Source organism: Asparagus officinalis, chromosome 8 (assembly GCF_001876935.1).
Source record: "Asparagus officinalis chromosome 8, Aspof.V1, whole genome shotgun sequence".
NCBI classification, from domain to species: Eukaryota; Viridiplantae; Streptophyta; class Magnoliopsida; order Asparagales; family Asparagaceae; genus Asparagus; species Asparagus officinalis.
This window is the reverse complement of record NC_033801.1, coordinates 15,923,929-15,936,259: the sequence shown is the minus strand read 5'-3', so window position 1 is coordinate 15,936,259 and position 12,331 is coordinate 15,923,929. Positions and strand designations below refer to the sequence as shown.

Below are 12,331 nucleotides of genomic sequence, written 5' to 3'. Positions count from 1 at the left end.
TTTATGCAATTTGGTTACAAACTTGGAAAGTCGTGGAAAGGGGACTTAAGTACAAGAAAGAGAATGTAAGTAAGAGAGTGTAACTATGAGGATAAGATTGATCTAATTATATCTTCAATCTAAAGAGTAATAATAATAATTAACATTTTAAAGACAGAAAGCTAGAACTTCGTATTATTCTATAGCAAGTAGAATCAATATATAATTCATGTCTAGTTGCTGGTTAACTTCCAATTCGAAGTAAACAGAACTGGACCATAAAAAGTAATTGTATATAAAGATTATATTTGTTTATACAACTTAACTAGCTAGATTATTCTTTTTTTAAATATCGAAAACTATCTAGATTATTATACATTTAAAAAACATTAGATGCTGGATACTAAAACAGAAAATGGATAACGAAGGATGTGTATTTTCCCTTTCCATCCATATGACAAAATTTTAATAAAACCATAATCAAACGGCTCAGATAGCTTGTCTTATAAAAAAAAACTCTCAGCTATGAATATGTCTTAGATAACCCCTTAAAATTTCAAAATCGAGAAAATGGCCCTTTAAGTGCTGGAGAGTTGTAGGTAACCCCTCAACTCTGAAGATGTCATTTAAACTCCTTCAATTATAGGGTGTCTCTCCGATTTTTATATTTTTCTCGACAAACTCATTGCATGTGTTGTTAGTTCACAATGCAAATTAACTAAAATATTCTTTTATAGTTGAAGGATACTCTTTCTAAAATTAACCCATCACTTGACTGAGGAAAAATGGTATTCTACCCTAATTTTGACACTAACGTATTTCTACAGGCATCTAAATTTGGAATCAGAAACAACAACAATTTATGTTAATTATCCGTGTACTCATGGATACACTGCAACAAACTCGAAATACGCATAAATAAATTTGCTATCCATAATCAAATATATTATATATCAACGTGATCACTAGAACATTATATTGGTAAGGAACCTCCATAATATATATTATACATCATGTTGTTTTCATTAAACTCAAATGGAACACAAGATATATAACTATTCATAGACATTTAAAAAAATAAAATAGAACATTGTAAATATCTTTTCTTCATCTCTTAATAGTGGATAGTGATTAAAAGATCAATTGCTCTAAAGGTTAAAACCCTTATTACCAAATTTCGATGATGGAAACTATATTGAGCATGAAACTAAACACTTTTAAAAGTTGGGTAACAAAATAATTTCTCTTTGAATAAGAAAACAATAGAGGCATGAGCGAGAGTTAGGTGACAACAGCATCGTGTCATTGAGAGGGAGAGAGAGAGAGAGAGACGGCGGTATCTGGACTCTGCCTACTTAATCCTCTTCATTCCGTAGGAGGTTTGAGTGAAATTGAAAGTACTCCCAGCATAAGCTAAATTTACATTTTAGTCCATAAATATTTCTCCTCTTTGTCTTCCCCTTTCTCTCTACTGTTAATATTAACGGAGCGATGGCCGGAGGAGGGGTGGCGCCGTCAGGGGTGGCGAAGGAGAGGGCGGATCAGTACAGGGGGAGGGTGACGCCGTTTGTTTTGACGGCGTGCATCGTCGCTGCTATTGGCGGTGCAATCTTCGGTTATGACATCGGCATCTCCGGTACGTGGCCCTGTTTTACTATTAGGTCCTTCTATCTTTTCTTAATTTCAGCGAGATAGATTCGGGGAAGCGGGTCCCACGCCTGTTTGTAGTTTTCCTGAAGTCGCCCACGATTGAGCTTTTGACCGTAGAGGCAGGAGATTAGAGATTGGATTTTTTTGGTCTGATCTTTTTGCTATTTGGCAGAAAAAAAGTTACTTTTTGGTAAATGTATAGTAATTTATGGCCGACTATTTGGAGCTTTGAATTCCAACATTTTTCATAGAATAGAAAATTGAAGTAGTCTACTTTATTAAAAAAAGTAACTTATTGGTTGTTAATTGTAGGGTAAATTTCGCCGAAACAAGTTCGGGTTTTCACATAAAACACTACTAGTGTGCATCCCATTTAAAGCACAATCACTATTTTTTTATTTTAACTACAGTAATTCTGTATTTAAATACAGTTTTTGTAAGTGATATAATAACATTTTTTAAATGCTACAGTATTCTGACTGTGTTACAGTCATGATGTTATAATAATATTTTTAAACGTTATAGTTCTGATTGTGCTTCAGTAATTTATTGTGACATGAATAGCGAGCCTTGGATCTTCCTGCCTATGCTACAGTAACAAATGGTACAGTAATTTAATATATAATTTTCTATAGCATAAATAGTGAATCTTGAATCCTCCCATTATTATAGAAGAATAGATAAACTTTACAGACCAAAGTTTTTTTGTTAAACTTTCAAAGGTATACTAAATCACAGAAATTCTCGTAAGCATAAGAAAGTCTAAATTACAATTTTTAAATTTTAACCATATATTCCTGAAAAAGATAATGTATAAGTTATATTTTGTAGCTAGGATTAAAATAATAAAAAATTTCATCTTTGGAGCATAAGAATTGTCAGTTATGTCACTTGAGATAAGCTAGCTCAAGAGAATTTCCAGTAATTTATAAAGTTCAGAGAGGAACCTGCTTCAGAAATTTACCCCTTGACTATTGTATGAGGGCTTTAGGCCTTACTTGTCTCTTGAATGATCAGTTGATTTGTCTTGGCTTATGCTTTGAGCTATATTCAGTTCATGCATATCCTTAAATTAGGGAATTCGTGTCTGCTTATTTCCCTAAACTTTATAAATTAAATCCAATATTTTCGATAATCCAATTCTACTCCATTCCAATTAACTACTAGAGTTAACATATACGGTTAATCATTAGAATTTTATTCTAGTACACACCGATCATTGTTCAAAAAGTATCTCAATTTAATTAAACATGAAATTTTCCATAACCCAATTCTACATTCTGTCAATTCACTAATTGAGATAAATTATTTTGAATGTTTTTGAGTCTATCTTTTCACCATTCACTAATTAACCATGATAAATTAACTATTGAGCTTAAATCTAACATTTTAACACCTTTGAACCACTTCCATAACTCCTATACCAACTTAATTTCTCGATTTAGGAAAGTAATGAATGTGAAGCTTCCACCGTATATATATGTCCCACTCACCCACCATACATTTGTGATTTGGCCTCTTCTCAATTTTAAGACAGAAATAACTCCATTACCAAAGTTGTCAAATGCAATTTTGCCCGATTTCTCAAGTAAGTTTGCACGATTTGCTTTGGGTCCTCATCGCACTCCATATCCCCCGTGGACCCGTTAACAAAACCCAGTGACCCAAAGCGCTTCAATTATTTCCTCATCCTTCGTAAGGAAAATGACTTAATGACCAAAATATGGGATCAATGGAGGAGACAGGTAAGATGTCTCTTCCCTATTGCATAATGAGTTGACTATAGAGAAGGAACATCTCACCTGTCTCCTCTATTGATCCTATATTTTGGGTACCCGTAGCAACACTCCCTTCGTAAAAGCTACGAACTGCGATTAGGACCTCACCACCACTTTCTTCTGCCTACTTATTGAAGTGGCTCCCTATAAATAGAAAATTGATGAGGCCCGTAATTGCAAAATTAGGGTCCCTCTCTCTAGACTCGAACTAGATTTTGTCGTTCTCTCTCCCTCCCCCTCTCTCTCTCTCTCTAACGGCGTGATGGCGGGGGGAGGAGTTGGGGCGCCGCTTGGAGTGGCGAAGGAGAGGGTGGATCAGTACAAGGGGAGGGTGACGGCGTTTGTTTTAACGGCGTGCTTCGTTGCCGCCGTCGGCGGTGCAATTTTTGGTTACGACATCGGGATCTCTGGTACTGGATTCTTTCGATCCCTTATCCATTTTTTATGCAGAAAAGGACTTTATCAGTTCTTTAATGGCATTTCTTAGAAAAAATGGAAAGGTTGCAAATTGGGTAAGAACTAATTGTTTAGGTGATTTTGGCGAGTGACGGGAGGGGATGTGTGGAATCTTCACACTGTTGATTTTATTACCGGATATTCAAAAGCTTTCACGATTCGAAGAAAAGATCAGATGTCTACGTGGCAAATCATGTGCCGTGAGTTTGTACCCACACAGTGTCTAGGAATTTGACTCGTAGCGCATGGTGGGCCCATGTGTTGATTTGTGGATTGTTTGCGCTTAAATACCCGAAAGTGTTTACTCATGAGCATGGCTAAATATGGGACCATTAGAGGGGACATATAAGATGTTCATTTCCTATTGCATAATGATCAGTTTATTATGCAATAGAGAGGCAACACCTCACATGTCCCCTCCATTGGTCTCATATTTTGGGTCCTTAAATATTTTTCATTCGTATAATCAAACAAAGGGGCGGACTACGAAGAACAATTTAGGAGAGGACAAAAAAAATCTAAATTATTGAATGGTGAACAATGCCTGCTACCTAACTAGTCATGGTAGATGGTAGGCTTAATTAGTTCAACATGGAATCATGGACACTATGGTTTGGTCTACTTCACATCAGAAAAACAGTAAAAATAAAAGAAAGAAGTTTCTCAATTCTTCTTAATATGGCAATGCTATGAAGTGTGGAAATATCAAAAACCATATTCTAATAGAACTGATACTAAATAATAATAATAATAATACTAATAAAAGTTCTTAGAAATAATTTTTGCCATGCATCCCAAGATTAATAGTTGGTTTGATCGGTATAAAATATTAAAGATTAAGTTGAAATTACTTTAACGTGTGAAAAAATAGAAATTTTCTCCGGTACATAACAACAACTACTTGAATACAACGGTCAGAATCCAAGATTTCCCCCCCTTGTATTAGTAGATTTTGCATGTTTTCATCTAAAATATATCTATTGCATATACCTCTGCTTCCAGATTTTTGTTCCGATTATTCTTCGAAAAATGCATTGACAATTAACTGAATTTGTTGAGTCAAACTTAACGCAGGAGGTGTTACATCAATGGATCCATTCCTCAAGAAATTCTTCCCAGTTGTATACCGAAAGAAGAACAGTCCATCGAAGAACAACTACTGCAAGTATGACAACCAGGGATTATCGGCTTTCACCTCCTCCCTCTACCTTGCAGGTCTCGTTGCATCCTTAGTGGCTTCTACAGTTACCAGAAAATATGGTCGACGGGCTAGTATTATTTGCGGTGGTATCAGTTTCATGATCGGAGCTACACTGAACGCTGCAGCACAAAATCTCGCCATGCTTTTGCTCGGTAGAATCATGCTTGGTGTTGGAATCGGCTTTGGAAATCAGGTGATTTGATGCCCAGGATGCTTTTTTCAATGGTTCAAAGTAAATGGTATTTAGGATTTGGAAGCGTCTACTATCAAATTGTGCTGCAGAAAACTTTTGAAACTGTGGAAATAATGGTGTCAAGGGTAAACTCACCCCTGAAGTAGTAATAACATCAATAAAGTTTGAAAGTAGTTCATTTGGAAAACAGATATATATCCATCACCTAGGTGGAATTGAATTTGGGAAGTGAAGAAATTTAGACTGAAAGTTTCAGTCTTATATTTATATGCCCTGAAGTTTAGAGATGTTTTAGGCAAACAGTAACAATTTAGGAGTATACTCACTAATTTTATCCTCATTTCAGCAATGGTGATATTTTCAACATATATTGAGAAGTGTCATCTCTCTCTATATTTTTCAATTTGCATATTTGCATTTTTCTTAATATTTTGCAACCTGAACCGAAATAGGTGTTCGAATTTGAATGTATCAATATTGTACAACCATCAAGCTGAGGGAAAAATCTTATAAGGGGCATTCTGCGTAAAATCATACAGAGAGAAAGGAGAATATAACATGCACTCCAGCACTGATCTAAGTTAGCGATTGCACTACTGATACAATATTGATGATTGCACTTATACATTATTCTGATTGTACTAATATTGAGTACAATGATACTGTATACCGATTGGACTGATTTAGTAGTTTTAACAATTTCCCCTCCTTAATCTTTCACAGGCCGTTCCCCTCTACCTATCGGAAATGGCCCCTGCGCACCTTCGCGGTGGCCTGAATATGATGTTCCAACTCGCCACCACCCTGGGCATCTTCTCCGCCAACATGATCAACTACGGCACTCAAAAACTCAACCCCTGGGGCTGGCGCCTCTCCCTTGGCCTCGCAGCGGTCCCCGCGTTCCTCATGACACTGGGCGGACTCCTCCTCCCCGAAACCCCCAACTCGCTCATCGAACAAGGCAACCCCCAACTTGGCCGCAAAGTTCTCGAGAAAATTCGCGGCACCTCTGAAGTTGATGCCGAGTTTCAGGACATGACCGAGGCCAGCGAGCTCGCTAACTCGATAAAACATCCTTTTAGGAACATCTTGGAGCGCAGGAATAGGCCGCAGCTGGTGATGGCGATATTTATGCCAACATTTCAGATACTTACAGGGATCAATTCGATATTGTTTTATGCGCCTGTGTTGTTTCAGAGTATGGGGTTCGGTGGAAACGCCTCGTTGTATTCATCGGTGATGACTGGCGCGGTTCTGGCATTGTCGACTCTGGTTTCGATTGCGACCGTGGATCGGTGGGGACGGAGAGTGTTGTTGATTGCTGGAGGGATTCAAATGATCATTTGCCAGGTAAAAAAATGTATAAAAAAATGTACTTTGAATAGAAATGCATTGCAATCTCAGTTCAGTAGAACAAGTATATACCTGAGTTTATCTGAAGCTCAATTATCTTTAAAGCCTTTACCGTCAAAATGAGAGAGCATTTTTAAGGAGAAATTTTCAAAATAGACCCATTTATAATTTTATTCCCCAAAATAGTCTCATTTCAAATTTATTTATAAAAATCGATCTATTTCGGGCACTTTCGCAACGTGAGCTGAAACTGGATTGATTTAAAAAAAATGCTTCTTTTTAATTAGTCGGGCTTGTCAACCCTAACTAATTAAACACTACTTTAATTACACGGGCTAGTAGCGAGGGTTGAAACTATTGTTCAAAATAGTCATGATTGCTATCACCGACTATTTAGAAGGTTAATTAACCATGTTACTAATTAGTTGGGTGTGGCGACCCCGACTAATTGGAAAGAAATCTTTTGACCTAGTTAAAACTAGGTCGATTTCTGTGAATATGTTTGAAATGGGTTGATTTTAATGAATAAAGTTATAAATGAGTTTGTTTTGAAAATTTCTCCTATTTTTAACCAAAAAACTATATATCAATAAGAGACGGGATAACTAGTAAGAATGGCAATAACTGTGGTATACATTCAGTATTATTTCATTATTACTACTAAAGTAACTATGTAGAACATTGTCTGAGCAATGCAGACTAGTACAATTAACATAAGCATTCTAGTAAAATTGAAGTATTCCCAATTCTTTTTTAACCAGTCAGTTCTAGTTACTGTATATTGTATTTGATACTATTTTAATATTATTACTAGAATGAAACCATAAGATAGACCAGATCATTTACTCTTATTAATTTCAAAACAAAATAGAGAAATCTATGTAACTCTTTGTTGGGATAGGAAAAACCCGGGGTGGCACTAGGGGCACACCACCAACCACAAACCCAACCACACCCTCTCTCTTATTTGCTACAGTGCACCGGATCCCACATAGGATTTTAAAATTTTAAAATCTCATGTGGGGTCCGGTGCACTGTAGCAAATGAGAGAGAGGGTGTGGTTGGGGTTATGGTTAGTGGTGTGCCCCTGTCATTTTCCTTTCAGTAGGGCTAAATTCCACATCATGCCTATTTTTGCACAAAACCCCACACTTGATCGAGTGGATTTGACACTCTCTTCGATCACACTCTTGTACATGTACAAGATACAAGTACACTTGCGATCTTTCCCAGCGTGAAGCTTTTCTACTTCTTCGTGTCACAGGTGATCGTGGCAATCATACTCGGCCTAAAATTCGGCCAAGACAAGCAGCTCTCCAAAGAATTCTCCGTCACCGTAGTCGTCGTGGTCTGCCTCTTCGTCGCCGCCTTCGGGTGGTCGTGGGGCCCGCTCGGATGGACGGTCCCCAGCGAGATATTCCCGCTGGAGACACGGTCAGCGGGGCAGAGCATCACCGTGTCCGTCAACCTCTTCTTCACTTTCGTCATCGCCCAGTCCTTCCTCACCCTCCTCTGCTCCTTCAAGTTCGGAATATTCCTCTTTTTCGCGGGTTGGATTACCGTAATGACTGTTTTTGTGTATGTTTTCTTGCCGGAGACGAAGGGGGTGCCGATTGAGGAGATGGTGCTTCTCTGGAGGAAGCATTGGTTCTGGAAGAAGGTTATGCCTCCGTTGGTTATAGAAGAGGGGAAGGATGTGGGGGTTGAGGTGAGGGAGTTTTAGAGAGGTGATAATTAATTGCTGGTTGTTGTAGCGAGGTTTCGTGTGTGAGAAAACAAAAGCTGAAATGGAATGAAATACTACAGTTGACATTCGCATGACTAGATCTGATAATTAACCATTACTACATGGTTGAGGTGGTTCGAAATAGAACCAGTTTAGTTTTCATTTTTTGCCTAAGAAAAACTTGGCCACCTTCTCCTCAAAATCGGACTAGGTCTGAATGTGACCAAATTTTGAGAGAGAGCCAAATTGGCCCTAACACCCCCTTAAGTATTGATGAAGTCACAACTTGCGCCTAAAAGTACCAATTTGCCTATTTTATTATTTATACCATGTTTGCTGTCCAATGCGGTCCTTTTATGAAACAACCATTAAATACTTAACGAAAATTTTAAAAACTTCAAACATCCTCCAGAAACGTTTGAAATTTATAACAAACACCTTAAAATAAAACTAAAAAATTACAAGTAACACCACAAAAATAAAAATTATAAATAGCCCTACAAAACTATGAAAATTACAAACGCGCACTGAATATTTAAAATTTGCAAAAAAAAACACTCCAAAAAATTTGAAATTACAAAAAACATCTTGAAATCTAAAATTTACAGATAGTCCTTTAGATGTTTGAAAAATTACTAATGGGCCCTAAAATTTTTAAAATTTATAAAAAACCATTAAAATTCTAAAAAATTTAAAAAATCCCTAAAAATCTAAAAATTACCAACAACCCCTTGAAATTTTTCCAAGGGGTGGTTTGTAAGTTTTGGATTTTGAGGTGTTTTTCATAATTTTCAGATCTTTAGTTTGTTTTTTGTAAAATAATAATCTTCCATGGTTTTTTGCAGATTTCATATCCTCAAGGGGCTATTAGTAAAATTTTAAAATATATGGGTTTTTCTTGTAATTTTGAAAATTTTAGCGTGGCTTGCATAAAATTTAGATTTTTTAAGGTTTGTAAATTTAATATTTTTAAGGGGCTATTTATAATTTTCAAGGTGTTTTTCAATTTCTAATTTTCAAGGTATTTTAATAATTTTTAAATTCTTCTAGAGTTGTTTGTAAATTATAGAAAAGACCCTAAAATGATATGCTACGTCACGCTTTATTAAGCATTTATTGGTTGTTTCACAAAAGTATTGCATTGAGCAAAGAAACATAGCATAATGAGGAAAGTAAGCAAATTGATGTTTTATGAGGTCAAGGTTAGATTTCGAATAACACTTTAATGTGGAGTTAGTCATTTTGTCCCTCCTCAAATGTAGTAGTTTTTCTTGCGAGTGCAGATCCCATTAAAACCATTTCTGAAGGAGAGTGGTACAAGACTGATTGGCAACCACTCACAGATAACATGCACAAGAAATTGGCTACATGGAAGAAAAATTGTTTATCTTTTGGTGATAGACTTGTGCTCTTAAATTCAATTCTATCTTCAATTCCATTATATTATATGTCTTTTTACAAATTGAGAAAAAATTTCCTCTGGACAGAAACGGCTGATACAAATGCTTTCAAATGTTTGATTAATTGGAAGAAAGTATGTTTGAGTAAATATGAAGGTGGATTAGGAGTCAAAAATCTATCTGCATTCAATGCTTCTCTTTTAGCCACATGGCTCTGGAAATATTTGGACAACAATTCTACAAGTGGTGTATTTCTTAGACAACTTTATTTGGACAGGAATTCATGCATTCAAAATTCCAGAATAAATCATTCTAATTTATCTTTCTGGAATGAAATTATCTCTCATAATGAAGCTTTCTTTCATCATGTTATATGGAAGTTTGGTTCGGGAGAAAAAAAAATAGGTTTTGAGAGGATAAACGGCTTGGGTTAAACTCCTTAGCTAGCTTATATCCTACACTAAATAATTTATCACTCTCTACCAATGTGTCTATCCGTAGTCAAGGATTTTTCCACAACAACTCATGGATTTGGCATCCTTTGCTTAAGAGATGTATATTGTGAACGTGAAGTACATGGGGCCCACCCACGTAACCTCAAAACTCTCCGCGTGAAGAGAGTTCACGAGCCCACAAATGACCGCTTTTTCGTTGCAAACATAAATGAAAATAGCCCACCCGAAGTCACATCTGAACTTTATAAATACCCTTCTAGGGTTTCGTGAAGGATTGTGCAAGAGCAGGCTTTGGAGAAAAATCACAGGGAGTCTTTTCTTTTGGTGGCTGCGTGTGCAGGTGTGCAGGAGTGCAGGAGTGCAAGCAAGAAAAATAGCGTCTGCAACAGGGAAAAGTCTTAGGGTTTTGTGAAGAGAGAAAAAGGCTTTTGGAGTCTGACTTTTTCTTGTGAAGAAAAGCAAGGAGCCTACAAGAAAGTTTAATTGTGAGAGTTGTAAACCTATTTGTATTCTTTTTTTTCTAATAGTAGATCTCCCTCTCCTTGCCCCGTGGACGTAGGTAGTTTGCCGAACCACGTAAAAATTGGTTTGTTTGTGTTTGTGGCCATTATAATAGTTTTTAAGATCTCTCGACAGGTCAGTCCTAGAACTGATGAGAGGAAGAGCCGATATCTTACTTTGTTTTGAGATATTCGCTTCAGATTCTTATTTCTTTGGTGAGACAAGAATTCTTATTGATCTTTCTCTCTTATTGTGCACCAGAAATTTTGTCGAAATTTTCGCTGCGCAAAACAAGTGGTATCAGAGCCCAGGTTCCAGATCTAGGGTTTTGTCTTGGTTGGAGGAGTAGATCAATTTGGAGGCTCGTCTAGGGCTTCATTTGGTGATAAAGGTGGGATCTTTTGGTAAAGACTCTATCTTTTTAATTTTGGATCTATTCTTCATTCGTTAGTGCATTGAGAAAGATATCGGGGAAAGAAGGTGCTTCGGGTGTCGAGGGTGGTGCTTCTGGCGCAAAGACCATTCAGAGTTTGAATATCCACTCTATAAAGATAGATGTGAAGAAATTTAATGGCACAAACAACTTTGGATTATGGAGATGCGAGGTTTTGGATGCGCTGAACGCGCAGAATTTGGAGGATACATTGGAGTTAGATGGTAAGCCAGATGACATTGAAGAGAAGGTTTGGAAAAAGATGAATCGAACGGCGTGTGGTGTGATTAGGTCTTGTTTGACTCAAGATCTAAAATATGATGTGATGAATGAGACTTCTGCAAAGAAGATTTGGGAGATTCTCGAAAGCAAGTATCTGACAAAGAGTGTTGAGAACCGCTTGCATTTGAAGAGAAGACTTTATCATTTCCAGTTGAAGAAGGGAACCTCAATTAGAGATCACATGAACACCTACACAAAGCTTCTTGCGGATTTGGCAAATGTGGATGTCATGATTGAAGATGAGGACAAGGCGTTGCTGTTGTTGAGTTCCTTGCCCGAAGAGGAATATGAGACCTTCGTTCTTACTCTGATTAATGGGAATGCATCTCTTTCATATAGTGAGGTCACTGCTGCACTAGTGAATTATCAGCTTCGGAAGAAGGATAAGGAGACTTCGACTGAGTCGGTAGCAGAAGCGTTGGCCGCAAGAGGGAAGAATCTAAACCGGAAGAATTGGAAGTCAGAGTCTAGAGTAGGGCATCCTATAATTAGAAAAGATCAGTGTGCTTGGTGCAAGGAGACTGGTCATTAGAAGAAAGACTGCCCAAAGCTCGACGAATGGATGAAGAATAAGCAGAAGGGAAAAGGGAAACAACCATCATCAGAAGCAAACATCGTATCGGACGATAATATTTCTGACTCTTCTATTTATTCGCTTTCTATCAGTCCTACATGGAGCTATTCGGAGGAATCCGAGTGGATGCTGGATAGTGGTACGACCTATCATGTGTGCCCTAGAAGGGAATGGTTCTCTAGTTTTGAGAAGCTGGTGGATAGTGGTATGGTATACATGGCTGATAATCGTGCATGCTAGGTCCTTGGGATAGGAAGAATTCGCATAAAAATATTTAACGGGACTGTTAGGGAGTTAAATGATGTGAGATATGTTCCTTCTTTGAGGAAAAACTTAATCTCGATTGGAGC

At 37.2% G+C, this 12,331-nt stretch overlaps 1 protein-coding gene across 2 annotated transcripts; it reads left to right on the top strand.

Annotated features, from left to right (window-relative positions):
• LOC109820574 (sugar carrier protein A) lies at positions 1,354–8,459 on the top strand. 2 transcript variants are annotated; one of them, XM_020386733.1, is made up of 4 exons: positions 1,354–1,615; positions 4,938–5,257; positions 5,981–6,607; positions 7,875–8,459. In XM_020386733.1, exons 1-4 carry the CDS (start codon positions 1,471–1,473, stop codon positions 8,331–8,333), a joined length of 1,551 nt encoding a protein of 516 aa, XP_020242322.1. In that variant the 5' UTR covers positions 1,354–1,470; the 3' UTR covers positions 8,334–8,459. The 2 variants fall into 2 exon arrangements, with proteins under 2 accessions (XP_020242322.1, XP_020242321.1); XM_020386732.1 differs by lacking the exon at positions 1,354–1,615 and adding an exon at positions 3,569–3,817.